Source organism: Acomys minous (genome assembly GCF_964271855.1).
Source record: "Acomys minous genome assembly, chromosome: 6".
In the NCBI taxonomy this organism is placed as follows: domain Eukaryota; kingdom Metazoa; phylum Chordata; class Mammalia; order Rodentia; family Muridae; genus Acomys; species Acomys minous.
In genome coordinates, this window is record NC_140487.1 from 64,970,728 (window position 1) to 64,993,954 (window position 23,227).

Below are 23,227 nucleotides of genomic sequence, written 5' to 3' on the forward strand. Positions count from 1 at the left end.
TGTAGAACCATATCTAATCCACATATAGTTCTAAGAGTCATTTGAACTTTTTCATAATTTCCAAATTGGTAGGCCACAAGCAAGTGCATCCACAATATGCAGCACATCACTCTTCAGCTCAGCTATGAAAGCAAGGAGGCTCTGACGTAGAGCACTATATATACTAAGGACACTTGCTTCTGTTCACTATTGGGTGGAGCTTGCATTTGGATTTTTGTGGTGTAACCTATGAGATATTTGTTCTTGAAAGAATTCTGAAAAATATTTAATAAATTGATTCCTGAAATTAAGAGTTCTCCAAATGCACCCTAAAGCAACGTGATATAGAATGATTCTTGAGCCAGAACAAAGAGAAGAGCCTGTCTGGCTGCACTTCCCTGCTCTTCCACAGCATCGCAAGCTAAGAGCGAATGCAGGCTGCACAATCCATGAACTGGGAGAGAACACCATCGTCAACAAGGTTCCTCACTGTGATTCTGAACTAGGGTCTCTTTGAACTTGAACCACAGAAGTCTTTATTTGCTGCCGAAGAGAAAATTCGCTGTGCAGACACTTGTATGTGTGAGTAAGTATGACTAAACTTTGGAGACCAAAAACTGAAGGAAGAATGGAAGTGACTGAGAATATATGAATTTGGGTGGATAGAAAGGGGAGATGAATCTGAGAGGAATAGAGGAAGTGGGACAATATGATCAAAATACATTGTAAGAAATTGTCAAAAAAAACCTAATAAAATGAAACTTTCATAATGAAATAATTCACACACACACACACACACACACACACACACACACACACACCAAGTTGATTGTGTTGAAAACACTTTGCTAGCTCATGTGTACTTTTTTTTGCCGACGGTGGGGGGGCAGTTGTTTTGAATTTAAATAAAATGCAAATTTTACTCATATTTCTAATATGCTTTCTTAATTAAAAATATATTTATTTACTTATGTGTGCACATAGTGTGATATGTGCAGGTGCCGGGGAAGCCGGAAGAAGCCAATGGATCCCCTAGAGCTAGAGTTACAGCCAGTTGTGAGCTGCCCTTCCAGTATGGGTGCTAGGAACTGAACTTGTGGTCAGTGGGAGAGTAGCAAGTTTTCTTACTGACTGAGAAATATCTCCAGACTGGTAATTTGGTTTTAAGATTTGTGTTTAGAAAGGAGTTTAACAAGAGAGAAGCATCCTTTACGGTAACTACTCCATCCTATGAAGAAGAAATACAGATTTTTAAAAACAGGAAATTCTTTGAGGTTAAAATTTTGACAAAGGAAAGACTCCACATATTTTAAAAAAGAAAATGGAGACAGATTTAGAGTGTTTAAAACCAACCCAAAGCATGACACTATGTCTGTAGTGGATGTAAACATGTTTGTTTTTTATCGCAAGTGTAGGATGTGAAACAGACTTGTGTGAGGGTGTGTGGTGGTTGTCTACTAGAAACAGATTTTGAGAGAACACGTGGTATTTGTCCACTGATAAACATCCTAGTATGGACTCTGAGAGGATGTGTGTGTGTGTGTGTGTGTGTGTGTGTGTGTGTGTGTGTGTGTGTGTGTGTGTGTGCATGCTCAAAACAAGAAGTTCGGCTTTTGGGTCTTGGCATCACTTCCTATCATTTGGCTGTTTATCAAGACATTCCTAGAGAGAAATCTTTCAGAGAACTCTTTGATCTCACAGCCTCACAAAGATGGAAGACCCACAGCCAAACATTAGACAGGGCTCAGGAAATCTTATGGAAGAGAGGTAGAATGGACAGATTGAAGGAGCCAGAAAGGTCAAGGACACCACAGTAAAACTGACATCTTAAACTCTGAGTAAAATTTTCAAGAAATGACCTCAACTAAAATTTTAATTAAATTGGAGATTATGGCTATTACAATTCCAAACATTGTGTTTCTTTTGTTGTTGTTGTTGCTGTCATTTTTTAAGACAAGTCTCACACCGGCCCCAAATTTTGCAGTAATCCTCTTTTGCTCAGTCTCTGGATTACATGTGTGAGTTCCAGGGGTCCTCTGTCTCTGTGACTTATCTATTTTTAAAGATTTAAAAATACACACATATCTGTGTCTGTGGCTCTTAAGTTTAGGTGCCTGTGAAGGCCAAAAGAAGACTAGGAACATCTTGAGCTTGAGTCACAGGTGAGTGTGGGCTGCCTGACTTGGGTGCTGAGAACAGAACTCTGCTCTTCCAAGAGAGCACTGTTGTTGTTGTTGTTGTTTTTTTAATGCACCAAGAACTGTTAACAGTAGAGCCATCTCTACAGCTCCATTGTGCCTTATCTTGTGACTGTCGATTCAGACCCTCTCATCAAAGGATGAGACATTTTGCTCACTTAAACATCCCATTTCTTTTCAAGATTTAATAAGACTTATCTGGACCAACAGGCAGATGAACCATTCTGGTCACCCAATTTTTTACTTATCTTGTACTGATTTTCTAAGGGGTAAGGTAGTAATCAGAGGAATCTATGTCTTTCTCTCTCTGAGCCACATAAAGAGGTTTTAAAACATGGTGGAGCCATACCCTGCACTTACTTTCATTTCTTTTAATGGTAAGTGATTTAAAGAAAGGGACTGCCATTTCATTTCACTTTAAGCAATGGAATAGGAGGAAAATTATGCCCATAGGGAGGTTTCTGGGAAACATTTTTCTTTCTGTAAATGTTTTTATTTCCTCAGATGAAGAGATGAGAGTTGTTCCTCGGCCTTTCTGAACTCTTGTGCTTGGTTCAACTCAGCTGTTGTTGCCCAGATTTCTCTCCAAGCTGACGTATTCAAACTGGGTTCACTTGGTTTCTGACTCAATTGCTCTCCCTAGCTTCAGACTAATCCTGGCAACATGTTTTAATCTTCTGGCTCCTTCTCATTCTCTGACTTGTTCTGTTCTCATCTTTGTATAGCTTGTTCTCTCTACTACCTGTCTTTGTAAAACTGTCTCAGTTCAACACTCTCCATAAAAACTCTTCTCCCTCCCTGCGCTGCTCTTAAGTAACCTCTCTTTCGTGTCTTCTTGTGGAAGTTGGGTATACCCTATCTCTAACACATCCTTCTGCATCTTCCTCTGATTCACCATTGTGTCTGCCACTCAATTAGATGTCATTTTCAAACATGGCTGCGCTGTTCTATATACTAACCTTACCTTCATTGTTTGGGATGAAAGGTGTGTACTCAGGGCATGTCAGTATTTCAGACAGATCATACTGTAATATAGAGTGTACCTGTATTCCAGAAAAGACGTAGAAGGTCTTTGGATGTGATCCCTTTCCAAAGCAGCCATATTTCTGAATTAAAATTCGTCTACACCTTTACAAAAGAGGAGAAAGTTGGGGTGGGAAAAAGGAACATGCTTTTGAGTCTTTGTTTTATATATATATATATATATATATATATATATATATATGTGTGTGTGTGTGTGTGTGTGTGTGTGTGTGTGTGTGAATTATTTCACTACAAAAGTTTCATTTTATTAGTTTTTTACAAGATATTTTGATCATATTGTCCCACTTTCTCTACTCCTCTCAGATTCATCTCCCCTTTCTACCCACCCAAATTCGTATATTCTCTCTTTTTTTTAACCCACCAAGTATAGTATGTACTGCTTATATATGCCTGAATGTGTGGCCTGTACTGTTGTGTGGTCAACTCATCATGTGTTGCACTCTTAAGGAAAACTGACTCTTCATCTCCCAGAATCTGTCAAGTGCAAATAGCTCCCTAGCTAGATATGGTGCTTAGTTCCAACCTCCCCTCTGTGCTAGAATTTTGCCTGGCTTGGGTCAGCCAGGTCTTGTACATGCTCTCTCATCAGCTGTGAATTTGTATGTACAGCTCTGTGGCTTTGTGAGAAAACACTGTTTCCTAACAGTCATCCACACTGTTGGCACTTATAATCCCTGTGCTCCCTCTTTCACATGGTTCTTGATCTGTGGGAGGAGGTTTGTGATATAGATGTGGTGCTTAGAGTAGAGCTAAGGTTTCTACATTCTCCTTTTTTCTGTATACCAATCAATTGTGAATCTCCATGTTAATCACCATCTAATCCAAAAATGTAGCTTTGATGAGGATTGAATGATGTATAGTTCTATGGGTCTACAGGAGTCCAATAAGTCTATAGGAGTTGTAAAATGCTATGTCTATTTAACAGAATAAGATTAGTAGGCTTTCCCCTAAGGCTCATGCCTTATTGATCCAAAGTTTCTTAGTCTTGTTGGCAGTGTTGGGTGTGGATTTTATCTTGTGTAAATCCAATTAAAAAAGTATTTTGTTAATCTCATAAAATTTTGTTAATATTGTTTACCACTTTACAGGCTGGCCATTTCTGTAGCTTGCAAGGTTTATATCCTCTGAGACTGACAATCACTTTTCTCCTGTAGTATGCATGGCATCTTCCAGTGCTATGAAAGTTATCCACTAAGCATGACACTTCTAGGTGAGCACCAGCTTGTGTTCAGTGACATAATTATGTGATGTACAATAACAGGATGTCACCATTAAGTTCTGGGGAGTGACCTATCAATTTAATATTAAACAACTTTGTTAAAATTTCTTATGTATTGATAAGTTATTAGAAGATACTTTCAGATTTCTTACATAATACAACCATGTCATTTGTGGATTATTACAATTTATATCTTCCTTGCTCCTTTGTTTCTTTGTCTCTTTGCTTCTTTCTTTCTTTCTCAACCATATTCTTTAGAATTTCTGGAAACAGTGAAATCAAGGAAGAACTGCAGTTTCAGTATGTATCCTCATCATATTTTTTAAAGGTAAAGATGCTAACATTTCACCCTTACCTGACTTTAAGTCTATTCTTTGTAAGAGGACTGATTACTATATTGTTTTGTATCATGTTTTATTCTGAATTATTGTTGAATTTTGTGAAACTCTTACTTGTAAACACTAAAAAGTTGTAAATAATTCCTATTTTGTTGGCATAGCAAATTATTTATATTTTTAAATGTCTAACAATCCTTGCATTTTGTCATAACATGTATCTCTTTCTTATGCTAGACCTGGGTTTTTATTTTCTTTATGAAGCTTGCATCTATGTGTGGTGAGTAGAACTTGGGCTGATTTTCCCTTTCGTGTTTCTCAGGTTTTGCTTCTATAGTGCAAATGGAAACATTAAGTACTTGCAAATTTTGTAAGATATACAAAGATAGTATGTATTAGTTTTGGTAAATTAAAGGACTCAGGGAAATTCAGTGCCCTAAGATCATGACATGGAAGATTCTTTTGTTGTTGTTGTTGTTTTATGGTTTTTGGTTTTTCAAGACAGGGATTCTTTGTGTAGCCATGACTGTCCTGGCTATATAGCAGGCTGGCCTCAAACTCAGAGATCTACCTAACTGCTGGGATTAAAGATGTATACCACCACCGCCTGGCCTGACATGAAAGATTCTTAAACAACCTCACAATGATCTCTGCTTCCAAAGAACTCTTCGTAATGCACCTTTCACCTCTGTGTTCCTCAAACTGTAGATCAGTGGGTTGAGCATAGGGTTGAAAAGGCTGTAAAACAGTGACAATATCTTCCTCTGGTCTTGAGAATTTTTGGACCTGGGGGCCATGTACATGGCAATGGCACTGCCAAAGAAGAGTCCAACCACACAGAGGTGGGAGGAGCAGGTGGAGAAGGCCTTTCGGCGGCCCTCCCCTGACTGGATCCCCAGGATGGCCACCAGGATGCGTGTGTAGGAGACAAGCACCAAGAACAGGGGCCCCACTAAGACCATCACAGAGCCAGCAAAGAGGACAACTTGGTTGAGTCTTGTGTCAGCACAGGCCAATCTGAAAACTGACATGATTTGACAGAAAAAGTGGTTGATTTTTTGTGGCCCACAAAATGGGAGTCTTAGAATGAGAGTGATGTGGACTGAGCCCAACAGGAAGCTAAACACCCAACAAGTGGCAGCTAGGATGGTGCATGCTCTCCAGCTCATGATGAGTGTGTATTTCAAAGGGTGACAGATAGCTACATAGCGGTCATAGGACATCACCACCAGAACCGTACACTCAGTCACAGCAAAAGCCAAATACAAAAATGTCTGAAGGAGGCATGGAGTAAAGGAAATGGTCTTTTGGTGCAGCACCATATTTGTCAACATTTTAGGGACAGTGCTGGAGGCATAGGACATGTCAACAACGGCCAGCTGTGAGAGGAAGAAGTACATAGGAGTGTGCAACCTAGCATCTAGGCAGATGAGCCCCAGGATCACCCCATTTCCTATCAAGGTGAGGCTGTAACACAGCAAGAACAGGCCAAACAGGACCATTTCCAGGGAGGGGTCAACCTGGAATCCCAGCAGTATCATCTCAGTGATTCGTGTCTGATTGATCCCCATGTTCTTGTGACAAGTGAAGATGGTCAGGAGGGAAATTCCAGAGCTGAAGGGTAGAGAATAAAGACAAAAGAAGGAGACTTTCACTTTGGAGTTTGAGTTAATATTAAATGAAAAAACCAGTCCTAATTCAAGCTCTAAAATGTATACTTGAAAATTTGACATCTTGGGATATTTGAAAACTGTGGCTATTGACCATTACAAATATTTAGCCTCTTTTATAGAAAAATCAAGATATTTTCTTTCTTTAGAAATAGATCATCATCATATCATCATCATCATCATCATCATCATCATCATCATCATCATCATCATTATTTTCATAGGGTAAGCAATGATTGCCTTTAACTAACATAATAGGAGACACTTCCATTTCATTTCCTACTTCACTTGGCTCTGTTCACCACAGAAATGGAAGCTTTGGAAGCACTTATTGATCTTTCTCACCGTAGTTACATTACTAAATACATGATCTCTAAGAACAAAGTGAATGTTTACTCAGTATGAGCTCCTGATTTGTCTTGACTTCAAACACATGGACATCAGAGGTAAAATATAATACACCAGCTGGAAGTTGAAGAGGAGGATAGAATAAGACAGCCCTTCCACACACCAAATGCGGATGAGATACAGGAGGGAGTTTGTGGAGCTCATTTTTCCAGAGTTTGGATGAGTTGTTGAGAACAGGGGCTCAGGGTGATTACCTGAAGCTGAGGGCTCTTGTTGGGCCAGAGATGTGGATTACCTGGTGAGAAAATGGTGGAGAAACAATGAAGAGGTTTCATCAAAGAATATATCTTTGAAAAGAATGTCTTTAAATTGTAAATAGTGTCTTCCGTTTGATAACTTCTGGAAATCCAAGGCCTGTACAAAACAAAAGTGTGGAAGGGGATGGTATTTGGGATGAAGAGGGGGTCTTACAGAAGAGGGCCATAAGCGAGGGCAGTGACCATGGGTAGAGTCACAGTACATTATATTGTATGTGTGTATGAAACTGTCAAAAATAGAAAAGACAAAAACAAGATTGATGTTCACTGAAGCAAGCTGAGGCCCTGTGATTTTTCCCCCCTAATTGAAAATAGCATGACTCTGTAGACTTTAAACCATACTCTTTAAAGAGAATAAAATTAATTCTCTGCAATTGTCTGTAGCTCCTGTCTGCCTTCTGTGTGCTTTACTTCATTATGTTGAGTTGGCCAGGGATCCCGTTAGGGCACTGCTGGTGTTATCCAGCCATGCCTGCCTCTTAGCTACATGATCATATCTTAATCCCAATTGCCCAGATATTCTATGACCAATGGCAGTCGCAATTTTAACTCATTATTTTTTAAGTGCTAATTTTCATTTTCTAATTTTAAAATTCAAAGTTGACTATGTGGTGATTTAATTCTTTTCTTCTTGATCCCTTATAATACTTTGTTTTGCAAGCTTTTAAATTTTAATTGGAGATATAATTTGAGTTGTTTATTAAACCTTCATTGGACTCCTAAAACTTACTTTTTCTGGATTAGCAGAATATTAATTGTCACTAATGAAGTAAAAGAAAACTCTGACCAACAAGGAGAGTCTAGATGACGAAGGAGCAATGTAAGTGTTCCAAAGGGCAGGCACTGCGAAATCCACACCCACTGATGCTTTCTTGAATAAATCAGAGCAAAGGATGCACACTGCTACTGGGCACGTTCCACAGGTATAAGAAATGAGAGTGGTGACTGGGTGATCCCAACATACCTGCTGAGGCTCAGCCCAGGATGAAGATGATCAGGTAGGACAGTAAACCTGGGACACAGGAGGAGGTGTTTCTAGCTCAGCTGACACCTGGGCAAGCTAGTCTTCTGCCAGAAGAAATAATAAGAATATATTTATTAAATTGTGACAGGCATTGACTGATGCTGCCCTCCTACACAATCAGACCTAATGTTCCCATTTTGCCGGCAGGAAGAAATTTCTAAGATGGAGTAGAGAAAAATGTCTCAGTATAAGAAATGAGAAGGTATAAAGCACCTCAGACCCATGTCTTCTTTTGTCAGACAATTCAGAAAGAAGAGCAACTTTTAACGCCACTTTCCATTTGGAGCATAAATCAGGGACCACTACGATGCCCAGTTATTCCAAAGCATGACCAACACCGAGAAGTCTCAAGTCTACAATCTGTTTGGCAGTAGGACCAGATCTCAACCATGGGTGGGACTTGGTACACTCCCAGGAACCGCACCACCTTGTCTTTTCTAAATCTAGAGTTGTTCAGTGGCTGCCTTGCCTTGGCATCAGTTTCTAGACAATGATTCACACAAAATAAGACAACATTCTGGGTACTTTTTTCACATTGGCTTTGAAAATAAGAACACTCATAAAGATAGAAGGTCGGAGCCAAATCGCTGTTTCTAACACAGGCTGGAGGAAAAGGAGACCTAGATGTTCTCCCAGCCTGGGGACCGTGGTGTGATGCAAGTGCACTGGCAGCTTCACCACCTAAGAGTTTTACATTGAGCTGTCTAAACCATCCCCATCCCCAAAGGCATACCTGTGGGGTTCAGGCAGCAGAGCACAAAGCACTTTCCTGCCATTCTATGCCTCCCTCAACAGTGGTATAACACTGTGCCTTTTCCTCCTAGTTCTGCAGTTGTAACACCCTCACCTGCACTGCCACTCCATCTTTGTGAAGGCTGAGCTCTCATGGGTGACAAGTGTGGCCCCCAATGGAGCTTGTTAAGGTAGAAATCATAGGGCTGTGTTGTCCCTTGGGAGAATGCAGACTTGGGTGGATGAAAAGTCTAAATGAGACATCAATTATCAAATGTTTCCCTTTCACATATTTATTTCTACTCAAAGATCAAAAAGAGTGGATCTTATTTCCTCTTTGGTGGCTTCCTCGTTTCCTTTGGTTAGAGAGTACTTCCAATTTATCCCATTTTTAATTTTTTTATTTTTTAAATATATTTTATTAATTTATTCATATTACATCTCAATTGTTATCCCATCCCTTGTATCCTCCCATTCCTCTCTCCCTTCCATTTTCCCCTTACTCCCCTCCCCTATGACTGTGACTGAGGGGGACCTCCTCCCCCTGTATATGCTCATAGGGTATCAAGTCTCTTCTTGGGAGCCTGCTAAAACCATTGTTTCTGCCTTCTTTCTGAGATGTATATATACAGCTTTAGGCTATATGGTTATAATTTGTCCATTCTAAGCATTCAAGATCACAAATACAGAACAAAAGACGTTAAAATCCAGCAACAATGCCTGAGATAATTCTATTTATTTATTAAAATTTTATTTATTTATTCACTTTACATAGCGCCCTCTCTCCTCTCCTCCCAGTCTTACCTCCCCTCTTCCTTCCCTCCTCCCCTATTTCTCAGAAAAGGGAGCCCCCCACCCCCACCTACACAGCTCATGAAATTACATCAGGACTTAGTTCGTACTCTTCCCTTGTGGCCATGTCAAGGCAGTCTCATCATGAGGAAGTGATCAAAAAGCAGGCAGCAGAGTCCATGTTAGAGACACCCCTTCGGTCCCCTTACTAGGAGACCCACACGAAGTCTCAGCTACCCATAAGCTACATCTATATAGAAGACCTAGATCCAATACAAGCATGGTTCTAGGTTGGTGCTTCAGACTCCACACGCCCCTCTGAGCCTTGGTTAGTTGGCTCTGTTAGTGTTCTTTGGAGCTTTTGTCACCTTTAGGTACTTTTATCCTTCTCTTCACTTTTCCACTAGTCTCCCTGTGCTTTACTCAGTCTTTGGCTGTGAGTCTCAGGCTCTGTTTCAAACCTCTGAAACAAGTCTGCTAGGCTCCTGTCTGTAATCATAGCAGAGTGTCATTAATAGTGCCAAGGGTGGGTCTTTGGTTGGGCCAGGCATTGGTTGGAAATTCCCTCAATCTCTGCTCTCTCTGTTCTATCTTTATCCCTGAATGTCTTGTTGGCAGTGTAAATTTTCGGTCAATGATTTTGTAGGTGGGTTGGTGTTCTTCCTCCCTCCACTAGGAGTCTTGTCTAGTTTGAGGGTGTCTGCTTCAGTCTTTATGACCTCTGCTCCTAGAAGTCTCAGCTAGAGCTAGAGTCCCCCTCATATCTTCCCAGAGGCCTATTCCAATTTAGGTCCCCAATTGGTCAGAGACCACTTTAAATTCATGACTGTTCAAGTTAGTTGAGCTCTTAATAGATGATTGGGGCCCAGGAGATGGCTCAGCATGTAAAGGCACTTCCTGGCAAGCCTGATGACTTGAGATCAATACCTAGACTCAAATGGCAGAAAAAGAAAACTACCTTCACAAAGTGGTCCTGTGGCTTTATAAGTGTGCTTTGGCATGCACACCTGCATGTACACACACACACACACACACACACACACACACACACACACACACACAAACACACACACTAAATGTTATAGAAAATCAAAAAGAAAATAATGCTAGGGCAATCTCTATAAAGGTATATTTAAAGTTAGGTATCTGTATCATCTATCTGGTTATCTTCATCATCTATCTATCTTTTTCTTTCTTTCTATCTATCATCTATCTATCTATCTATCTATCTATCTACCTATCTATCTATCTATCATCTATCTATCTTTACCTACTTATCTATCATCTATCAACCTATCATGTATGTTTATCATCTATCAATCACCTATTATTCTATCATCTGTCAGTCTGTCTATCTATCTATCTATCTATCTATCTATCTATCTATCTATCTTTGGAAGGTTGATAACGGTTATGAGAAACTGAGATACTGGAGACCTGGAGAGCTAAATGCTGTAGCGTTTGTCCTCAGAATCAGCCCAGAAGCTGGAGAAGACCCATGTATTAGCTCCCACACCATCAGGTGGAAAAACTGCAACCTTTTCTGCCATAGTCTTGTCTATGGGAAGACCTGAATGATGCTCACTCATATTGTGGGGGACAGCCTGGTTTATTCACTCTAATAATTCAATTGTAAATCTCATAAAGACACCTCACAAATACTATCTGAATAATCAGTTCTCTAGGATCGTTTAACTCAGTCAGATTGATTTTCACATCTGAGAATCCACTTGCTATCAATAGACACATTTATTTTTAGTGTTTCAGTTCTTTGCCATTGGTTTCTACATCTGCTCTGTGATAGTACCAAAGAGTTTGGATTGTTGTGTTTTTGTACAAAGTTTAAAACCAGAACCTTGCCAGCCCATCAGTACGGGTGGTCTTTTTATTCATTCATTTAGATCATATTTTATTTCCTTCAGTGATATTTATAGTGTGTATCTTGAACCTTATTTTTTTTATCCAATTATAGAAGAAATTGTCTTACTTTATATCTGCACATCCTTCACTGGTAGTGTTAAGATATATAGTAAATGTTAGGTTTTGTTCTTTTATCTCACACTCACTCATACCTATAGTTGTGTCTGTATTTGTAAGATATTTTCTAATAAAGATTATATCAGTTGCCCCCTTCTAACTTTAATATCTTTTACTTCTTGTTCTTGCCTACCTTAGCTAAACACCTACAGTACAATATTGGGTCTAAGTAGTAGGGATAGACATATGCATATATTCCCTTTCAAAAAAAGTATTCATTTATATTTGCAAAATGTACTTTAATATTTTAAATTAAAATAGGGTCACACAGCTTTCCCCCTATCCTTTTCTTGCCTTCAAATATTTCCAGCTACCGTCCCACAAACCCTTCCATGCCCCTCCCCCTCCCTTCAAGTTGGTAGTTTCTTTTTCTTTGATTATTATTTTTATACAGGGAGATGGAGAATCAGGCTATCCAAGAGGTGAACCCCCTTATTGGTTGTCAAATGCAGAGTGCTCAGTCCTAAGTCCGTGTTCCTTTTCTTTTATTGGAAAGCATTTTTGTTTATTAGTGATGATGCTAACTACAGGCTGCTTATCACTGGCCTTTGGAAGACAGATGAAGTTCCCTTCTGTTCTACTTGAGTGTTTTTATCAGTTGGAGTTTTCACATGATTTTATTTGATATATGCAATAACCGCACAGATTTTGTCCTTTCTATTTTAATATGGACTATTACATGAATTTACATTTGGATCTTAAACCAGTATCAGATTTTTTTTGTCTACTTCTCATTTGGTTACTTTCATTTTGACATGAGTGTAATATTGACCTCATAGAATAAACTAGGAAATGTTCTAGCTTTTCTTATATTTTGGAAGTCTATGTAGAATTTGGTGTTTTCTTTCTTAAATATTTGAACCAGGCATGGTGGTATACGTCTTTAATCCCAGCACTCAGGAGGCAGAAAAAGGGAGATCTCTGTGAGTTTGAGGCCAGTCTGGTCTACAAAGTGAGTCCAGGCCAGCCAAGGCTATACAGAGGAATCCTATCTTGAAAAACAATACAAAACAAAAAATTTTGAAGCTTCTCCTCTTTTAGTGAAGCTACATCTTTCTGGAATTTTCTTTATGGAAACACTGAACATTACAATTCAATCATTTTGCTTCTTATGCATTGTCAAAATCTGCCTGTTCTGGCTTTCATACTTTATATATTTATAAAATATGCACATTTCACCAGGATCACCTATACTTTTTAGTGAAGTTTCTCACAATATTGCTGGTGATCATTCATTTCCCTTAGAAATTTGTATGCTGCCTGTAATTTCTTTCTTTTATCAATAAAGTTTTTTCTTATATCTCAGTCTTTCCTACCTACAAATACATTCCTCTTTCTAAAGATCAAAAAATTAAACTGTACCCATTGATTTCTTTTGTGAATTATGCGTTCTTTCCCAAACATCCTCAAATGTATACATCCTATTTTCTCACTCATTCATTAATTAATTTAACAAACATTGCATATGGATGGATGGTTAATTTATTAGAAGTATTTTTATATTTGCAAGATTGGCACTTTGTTAAGTAGGCAGCAGTTGTAAGATCACGCATTTGTGTGCTTAAACGTGTAATGGATGTACTCCAGAAGACACTGTGTTAGTTAGCAAATTCCAATTCAGTCGTTCAATGAATAAGGATGCATAGCAGCCAGATCAATACCATGAATGGTGTGAGAGAACTAAGAGGAAAGAGTCAAGAGAATATCTATACAGAATTCCGTGTAAACTTATAGCTAGTATTATAACACAATGGAGGAGACTTCAAACATTTCCAAAAGAGCCACAAACAAGACAAATATGTCTACTTTTTCAGTATTATTCAGTATAACGCTTGAAGTCTTAGCTGGAGAACTAAGACAAGTGAAGGGAGAAAATGGCATGGATAGAAAAGCAAGAAGTTCAAGTGTCCATAATGTATATGCTTTGGTTCTATACGTGAAATTCTAAAGACTCCACCCAATATTCTTGGAATTGACAAAATCTTTCAACAAAGTGGCAGGATACAAAATTAGCATACAAAATGATTAGCCTTTTTATATATCAATAACGAACAATCTGAGAAGGGAAGGAAAAAAACTTTTCTTGTTTATAACAGTGATCTAAGGATTTAACGCATACCACATCAATGCTATGATAACATTCTTCTCAGAAGTGCAAAATAATCAATATTCTGAGAGAAGCACAACATTTATAGGTAGCCAAACAAAGTTTCATCAAAAAGAACAAGGCATAAGATATCGACATGCTTGATTACCTTGTCCTACAGACCATGATAACAAAAGCAACATGGCACTAATTTTAAAAAAAAAAGGAGAGGAATGTAGAAGAACGAAATAGAAGAGGCTCACACATAAATGTTAACTGTATCCACATCTGAAATTTGACAAAATTGACAAAAGACGTATAAACGCAGACATTGGAGAAAGCATAGCCCCTCTAAATGGTTCTGGGGAGATGAGGTATCAGCCTATAGATATTCCTTGTCTTAGCCTGCACAGAAATAACTCTAAGTGGATGTAAGACCTTAAGGGATGGCATAGATCTCTGATACTGTTAGAAGGACAATATGGGATCTAGTCTAACTATGGGTGTAGGCAAGTATTTTCTTAACAGGACTCTAATTACTCTGCAAACACCAACAATTAACAAATGTTACTGTGGGGAACTAGGAATCTCGTGCTCTACAGGGAAGTGGGTCAGCGAGTGGAGACCAACATAGACTAGGGGGAAAAACCTTTGCTTACTGCACATGCTGACAGAAAAGGAATAATTAGAATATACAAACTCTTCAAGAAACCAGCAAATAAATAAATAAATAAATAAATAAATAAATAAATAAAACAACCCAATGAATGACTGCGATAGAGAAATGAGCAGATAATTCTCAAAAGATGAAGTGCACGTGGCCAACAAATATGAAAAAATATTCAGCTTCTGTACTCACCATAGATATGATAATTAAAATTATAGTGAGAGTCTCATTTCACATATAACAATGTCATTTATTTATTTACTTACTTATTTATTGTTATTGTGTTTTCAAGGCAGGGTTTTTCTGTGAAATGGGCCTGGCTGTCCTGGACTCACTTTGTAGACCAGGCTGGTCTTGAACTCACAGAGATCTGCCAGCCTCTGCCTCCCAAGTGCTGATATTAAAGGTGGGCATCATGATGTCTGACTCTTAAATTTGTTTAAAATTTAAAAATAACAATCATAAAAAGGAACTAGAAATCAATCTACCATATGACCGAGCTATGCACTTATGAGTATTTACCTGAAGGACTCTAAGTCAACATATCACAAAGATCATTGCACATTAGTGTTTATTGCAGCACTACTCACAATGACAGGGTTATGGAACTGTGGAATATGTAGTGTGTATGAACAATAGAATTTAATTCATTTATAAAGAAGATAATTACGTTATTGTAGGAAACTAGGTGGAACTGGAATCAGATTAAATAAAATAAATCAGACTTAGACAACTATCACATTTTCTGTCATTTGTGGCTAGGGATTATATATATATTTAATATACACACACAATATATGCACACCTACACATAAAATATACATATATAACACACACATAATATATACAATATATAACATATAATAAAATATAATGTACATTCAAAGTAATGTATTTATATATGATATTAAAGTTGAAATGAAACTGGGAAGGAAATGGGGAGTGGCTGATGAGATGGGGCAGAGGAATAAATGGAGATTTTTTTTAGAGGATAATGGGGGACATATAGTACATTATATGCTTATATGAAAATGTTTTTTATAAAACCCAGCATTGTGTATAGTGTGTCTATGCCCATTGCAGAACAAGGTTTCACACTATATAGAATCATTCTTTTCCATCCACTACAGGTAATTATAAAATTAAAGGAAATGTATAAATCAAAGATCAGTTATGGGAAAATGAATGGAGCAGTGCTATGTCCTTGTAGAAACGAAAATATGAGCTGGGCCTCACTTTGGAATAGACTTTCACCCAAGAGAAATTTTATTCAAGAAACAGTGAAAAATAGATGTCAGGAAGGGGAAAACAGTAAGTTTCTTAAGCAAAATCAACATTTGCTGTGATTTAGGATCAGCGAGAAAGTTGAGACTTTTGAACAGGGGGATGAAGATGAACATGTACAAAAGAAGCATCTGAAGTTCGCACCAGTCTTTCCCTCTAGTATGTACCAATTTTGAGGGCGCAAAGACTCCTGAAGACAGAGACAACCACTACGTCTGTGGCTCAGATGGAGTGGTTCTTGGTAAGCCTGAGCTGGGAGTTAGAATGTTAATGTCCTGGGATAATTGTAATTGTAATCATGTTGTTTGTTGGGCTGAGGAATTTAGTAAGTACACATGCCACAAGTAAAAGTCACATGCTATGTACATGAGCAATCTGTTTCAATAATAATTGTTTTCAATTATGAAAGTAAAGCCTCATCTATATAAAGAGAAACATTAAAATAGAAAACCCCTATGATTTAACATTCAAAAATGTGAAACACTCTGGCCCATAATCGAGTGAAAAGAGTCAGCATGAGACTAACCATAATAAAACAGTGAGACTTCCAAACAAAAAAATTCAAAACATCTGTGTTGATATGGTAAGTAAAATGGATAGAAAAACAGAAGAGTTGAAAAAAATTTGTTCCAGTATCTGTCCAAATCCCCCGCTGGGAGGAAACTCTCAGAGGACATCTATGTTGGGCTAATATCCACTTATAAGTGAGTTTATACCATGCTGAAAGACAGCTCCTTTTCCACACGGAGAAGGGGAGGGGAGAGCGGGCAAGTACCTCTGGCATGAATTCTAGTGCCTGTGATTTGATCACTGCCCCTGGCAGAGAGGCTTATGGGAACACAGAGGGAGGGGATTCAGGCTATTCAGATGAGACCTGATAGGCTATGGTCAGACAGTGGGGAGGTCTAGGGAAAGGCAATAGGGCAGAAGTGGGAGGGAGGGTGGGAACAGAAAGATAAGAGCAAGGGGATTATGATTGAGATGTATGTAAACAAATTATAATAAAAATATGTAATATTTTGATAAAACATCAACATTTCTAAAATTATTAAATGGTCTGTAAGGCAGCAACACATGACACTTGAATTTAATAAGCATCAGTTGACTTAATGTCAGACCATAGTCTGCAGAAAGTAAGATTTTTAAGTAACAAATTACCAGTAGAAAAGTCCCAAATAAAAGAGTAAGATAATGTGGGGTGAAGATGAAGCACAAGTCATTTGAGTATTAAATTTTAACACACGCCCAAGAAGAACAAAAAATGAAAATAGGTAGTTTTGTCTGCTCATCTAAAAAGATGATAGAGCAACTTGATGATAGAGTAACTATGATCCCACCGTCACCATAAATCATAAGCAAGACAAAGAGAAGGGATAATAAACATAAGTCTATTGTGAGTGCATCACAGCTACACGTGCCCATCAAAGATATTTCCTTTAGGAAGATGAAATTTGCATTAGTGTTTTCTTGCATTACAAACTATGTTGTAGCTGTTTTAGTTTTGTCTCTTCTTTCTACCTTCTCCTCCCCCTCCTTGCCTCCTCTCCTTTCCTTCCCCACACCCCACCACTTTTCCCTTTTATGCCTTAAAACATTGTTCTTTCATCTTAAATGTTAAATATTTCTTTTGTCAGCTAATACTGTTATAGAATATTTTCACCAACTTCTGACTTCTTTAGTTATAGTCAGAACATAAAGTATGCTTTATTCATTCTAGGTAGGTAAGGGTGGAGATCCTTTTCTCAAGAAGGATCATTGACTCTGATTTCACTCTTTACAAGTTAAAAGCTTGGTTGCTAGGGTATCTAGCAACTTGGCAGACAGTGGTTGTGAAGACTGGTGAAGACCCAAAGAGCAAATACAATCTTCTGTTGGCATAGTTTGTTTTCCTTTAAAAAATGTTTGAACTTAGATGATGTTTAGTTGCTTAGATTTTCAACCTTCCATTTTACCTTAAGAAGGTATTTTTGACCTGACATGGTTTCCACTGGCATATCATAGATGTAGCATTACCACACTTGTATAAAACAAAGAAAAGAAAGAAATAAGCAATCAAGAAAACAGAAAAGATGCTTCTAACTTCTGTTTATTCTTGTAGAAGGTAGAACCATTACTCTCAGTAACTGTGGAACAAAGTTACTTCATATTACTCCATATAACTCTTGTTCGCAAATTAAGTTACATGTTAAAAAGCCCAACTTAGAATGCTTTAATCTAATATTTAGGTAAGAAGAGTCACTTCTACACTCCATTGTTCAGTTGTTCGTAGCTAAGTATAATGCAGGAGACCTTACCACTTGTTATCTGGCATTTCTATTGCCTTTTGATTTGTAGATCTCTTTTGGCCCCCATGCGTGAGTATCAAACCAGTTGATGGCCTTGATGGCAATGTAGACATTACCTCTCACGTACAATAATTAATACTCAATGACAAGAAGCACAGTTTTGGTCAATGGGAAACAATAACCAGCAATGAAATTACTCCTCTATCTGTGCCTATGTGGACAGTCTTGAATGAAATATTTGACATCTCCCAAAAGACAATTCTATCCTAGAAGTAATCTATTTTTTTTTTTCACACTAAATGGGGCAACTTTTAGTGAGTCTCCCTTGAACTTTTTCTCTCCACTTTCCTGTCCCCTCCTGCTTTTCCTCATTTCTAATAAAATTGTGTCATGGAAACACTTATATCCGATGATATTTGGCTTAAAGAGGGAGACCTAGTTTAATAGATACACTGAACTAAAGTTTCCTTCCTTCCTTCCTTCTTTCTTTCTTTCTTCCTTTCTTTCTTTCAAGATTTGTTTATTATGTATACAGTGCTCTGCCTGCATGCTTGAATGCCAGAAGTGGTCATTAGATCACAATATGGATGGTTGTGAGCCACTATGTGGCTACTGGGAATTGAATTCAGGGCCTCTGGAAGATCAGACAGTGTTCTTAACCTCTGAGCCACCTTTCCAGCTCCAAATGTGTAGCCCAAGCTCGCCTCAAACTCGTGATCTCCTGCATCTGCCCCCTTCAGCAAACCCTACTAGTGTGTGCCATCACAACTGGCTCACTGAAGCTCCTAAATGCACCTGGCAGAGAAAAGTCACAATGGAAGGTCTGTTCCTCAACTTCAGCAAATAAGGAGAAGGAAGACGGACTAAAAATAGCGAGTGGCCAGATGTCCATATGTGTTGGTTTCTCATGCTGTTTTTTAAATGACAGAGGATGGCTGCAAAGACTGGCAACAGACTTGAAAGCACAGGAAATATTTCCTTCCACTCTCTAGTTATACTTCCAGGCAAGGAAGCCACTTCACAATAAAGCCATCCAGGACATTCAGGAATGGCAGATATGTCTAAATGACTGGAAAAGCTCTGCACTACCTCTGTGTTTTCTGGAAGGAAATCAGCATGATCCCATGCCTTCCCAGGTGGCAGTGCCTTCAGAGGAAATCTCTGCAGTTGTAAGTGGAATACTGAAGCCTTTGTACCAGAGGTTCATAGCAACACAAAAGGCATGATGGGGCTGAAGCATCACATGGACAGTTGATATTGACAATGTATAATAAAAAACATACTTTTACAGCTGCATGTGCCAGGATAGGGTACTAGATAGGTGTTAGAATAGGCTCAGAGATATCAAAGTTAGCAGAAAATGCTCAACCTCATCTAAACCAAACACACCTTCTAGGGAAATCAACGCAGGTATAAGGATAAAGTTAGATTTATAAGAGGATTATAGCTAGGGGCATATCTCAGTGGTACAGTATTTGCCCTACATATGCAAGGCCCTGGCTTATTCTCTAGGCTTCCTATATCAAACAAGGCTAATGTACTGTCAACCTAAATGTCTGAAAACCCTTTCTGAGGGCTTCTCTTGCAACAAAACACAATGACCAAAAAGCAAGTTGGGGAGGAAAAGGTTTTATTCTGCTCACATTTAGTTTTCCAGCACTGTTTATCATTGGAGAATGTTAGGATAGGAACTCCAACAGGGCTAGAACCTGGACACAGGAGCTGATGCACAGGACGCAGACTGGTGCTGCTCACCCGGCTTGCTTCCCATGGCTTGCACAACCTGCTTTCTTACAGAATATAGGACCACCAGCCCTGGGATGGCACCGCTCATAATGGGCTGGGTTCTCCCTATCAATCATTACTTTTTAAAAACTTTCTTTAAATTTATTTTTTAATTTGTTCATTTTACATGCTGATTGTAGCCCCTTTTCTCATCACTTCCCACCATCTCTCCCATATTATGAGACCCACAAGGAGGAGACTGTGCTGCCGGTCCAATTCTCACCATGCATGGTCCTTGGTTGGTGTATCAGTCTCTGCAACACCTGCCTCCTCTGCCAGGATTTGTTGGCTCCAGTAGTCTCCTTGTGGAGCTCCTGGCCCCCTCCAGGTCCTTCTATCTCCCAACTCTTCTATGAGACTCCCTGCACTCCACCTCAAAGTTTGGCTGTGAGTCTCAGCATCTGCTTGAATCCCCTGCTAGGTGGAGTCTTTCAGAGCATCTCTATGGTAGATGCCCATCCTGTTCCTTCTCTTCAACTGCTTCTCGTGTCTATTCTATTCTCTCTTCTGTATGAGAATTAAGCATTCTCCCTAGTGTCCTTGTTGTTTAGCTTCTTTAGGTCTGTGGATTGTGGTGTGGTTATCCTGTATTATGTGGCTAATATCCTTTTATAAGTGAGTTATATCATGAGTGCCTTTCTGGGTCTGGGTTGCCACACTCAGGATGATCATTTCTAGTTCCATCCATTTGCTTGCAAATTTCATGATTTCCTTGTTTCTAATAGCCTACTATCCTTCCATTAAGTAAATGTACCAGAGTTTCTTTATCCATTCTTTGGTTGAGGGACCTCTAGGTTGTTTTGAGATTCTGGCTACTATGAATAAAGCTGCTATGAACATAGTTGAGCAAATTTCCTTGTTGTATGGAGGATCACCTTTTCAGTATATACTCAGGAGTGGTATGGCTTGGTTTTGAGGTAGAACTATCCCAAATTTTCTGAGAAAGTGCCATATTGATTTCCAAAATAGTAGTACAAGTTTGCATTCCACCAGCAATGGAGGAGGGTTCCTGAACAGAATGTCAACATCTCAGGCTCTAAGATCAACAATTAATATATGGAGCCTCATGAAATGGAAAAGCTTATTTAAGGCAAAAGACACTTATCAATAGAACAAAACAGTAGCCTAAAGACCAAGTAAAGATCTTCACCGACTCTACATCTGACAGAGGTCTAATAACAAAAATATATAAAGAACTCCAGAAACTAAACATCACCAAACAAAATAATCCAATTAAAAAGCGAGGCACAGAACTAAACAGAGAATTCTCAACAAATTAATATAGAATGGTTGAGAAATACTTGAAGAAATGCTCAATGTTCCTAGTCTTCAAGGAAATGCAAATCAAAATGACTCTGAGATTCCATCTTACACCTAAAGAATGGCTAAGATTAAAAACTCATGTCAATCACTAAGCTTAAAAATGCCTTACAGGCTTACCTACAGCAGGATCTTATAAAGTTTTAAATTGAGGTTCCTCCCTCTCACATGACTCTAGTTTGTGTCAAGTTGACATAAATCCAGTCATCACAGGCCGTCACTCATATATACAGTTTAATAACTTAAAATGAACTTTCCCCAGCACCCAAGATTTTGTTTTTGTTCCTTAAAAAGATGAAATCAATTACAAAGGAGCAACTGCATGCCTTATCCTTGTTTGTTCTAGATCAGCTTATGAGCCAGTAATATATCTATGAGCACTAATAGAGAAACAGCGCTTTCATTAGTCTGCGAAGCCAAATGGGTAGAAGCAGAATGCATCTTCTTTTACCTGTTCCTGCTTGATGTGAGGCAATTTCAAGCCATAAGTATGCAGGCCATAATAATCATATAGGCAGTCTAGCATTCATAGCAAAAGAAGACCCAAGTCTGGAGCATCCATTATCCATTGCTTCCTTGGCTGTATATCCAAAGAAAGTGATCACACATACTTTCCCAGGGTTCTATACAACATTTACAGAACAATGATTTATTACAGCTTATACTGTAGGCAGATCCAATATCTCACCCAAGTAGAATCGATACATTGTGATGTGTTTATACAATGCAATGGAATGAGCAAATGACGCCTCTACTCACCCTGGAAGAATAGAACAGTGGAAGAACAAACAGAGCAGTGACTGAAATGACATACATCATAACAATGAGCATTTTGAGGGGCTGTAGACCATTTGTGTCAAGTCCGTCCACAAAAGCACAACACTAATACAGACTCCTAGAAGTCAAGGTCACGGGTGCTTGCTTTGTGAGAGAAGGCAAGGCCCACTAGTTGTGAGACGGTGTGATTAAATGTTTTATTTCTCATCTTGACAAGTGATCACATGAGTTACGGTTCTTGCAATCTTTTCTCAGATGAATTGATGCTTTGTGCATCTTAAACAAATTTTTAAAATTCCACTCTTCTATTAATTTGTTATAGTTATTCAGCCACTGAATGGTGCCTCATTTGACTACTTCTCTCCCACTTCACTCCCATGCCATTCTGTTTTCATGTGTCCATCTCTAAGAAGAGTCTAGCCAGGATTTTTTGCCAGCACTGATGCAGCATTTGATACCACTATTGAACCTGTGGGTATGTCTTTCAGGCTGTTTGCTGCTGTAGCACACAGAATTAGTAGCCGGGTAAGACTGATGATTACTTTTAGCCACATTAAAAGCTTGTGCACTGCCATGCTGGTCTATGTTTGGGTTGCTTGTGTTCTACCATCCAAAAAAATTAGAGAAAATAAAAATACAGGGAGATTCTTGAAAGGTGTAAGAAAAAAATTTTTTAAGAAAATGGGAAGAGGAGCTTAGTAGAGCTGTCCACTGAGAGGCTCCATCCAGGAATGGTTTGAAACAGATGCTGAGATTCACAGCCAAACATTGGGTGATGCATAAAGAATCTTGTGGAAAGAGGGGAAAATGAGGAAAGGGCCTGGAGGTGACAGCAGCTCCATAAGACCAACAGATTCAACCAACCAAGGGACCAGAGGGGCTTGTGGAGACTAAAACAAGGACCATGCATAGGCTGGACCTAGGCTCCCTCCACAGATGCAGCTGATAGACAGCTCAAGCTTCATGTGCATCTTCTAGTAAGGGGAGAGGGGCTTGTCCCTGACATGGACTCTGTTGCCAGCTTTTTTTTATCACTTTCCCCTGATGGGACTGTCTTGCTAGGCTACAGGGGGAAGGACATGCTCAGTCTTGATTAGTCGATGAGCTGGGGTGGTTGAGTAGGGGGATCCCTTTTTCTGAGGAATCAGGAAAGACGGAAGGATGGTGGGATTGGGAGAAGAGGAGGGAGGGGCCTAAAACGAGCATGCAAAGTGAATACATAAATTTTAAAAATGGAAAAGATGCCTTTGAACAAGTTTATGTATCCTGGTCCACGTTGGATGAAATTAATTCTAAGATCTTTGCAAAGTTTGTATTCTTTAACACTC

The 23,227-nt window shown here is 38.8% G+C and overlaps 1 protein-coding gene across 1 annotated transcript; it reads right to left on the bottom strand.

Moving 5' to 3' along the window:
- Positions 1-5,413: 5,413 nt before the first annotated feature.
- LOC311600935 (olfactory receptor 2A12-like) lies at positions 5,414-6,346 on the bottom strand (the record flags this gene model as incomplete). Its single annotated transcript, XM_084788098.1, has 1 exon — positions 5,414-6,346. One exon carries the CDS (start codon positions 6,344-6,346, stop codon positions 5,414-5,416), a length of 933 nt encoding a protein of 310 aa, XP_084644224.1.
- Positions 6,347-23,227: the final 16,881 nt, after the last annotated feature.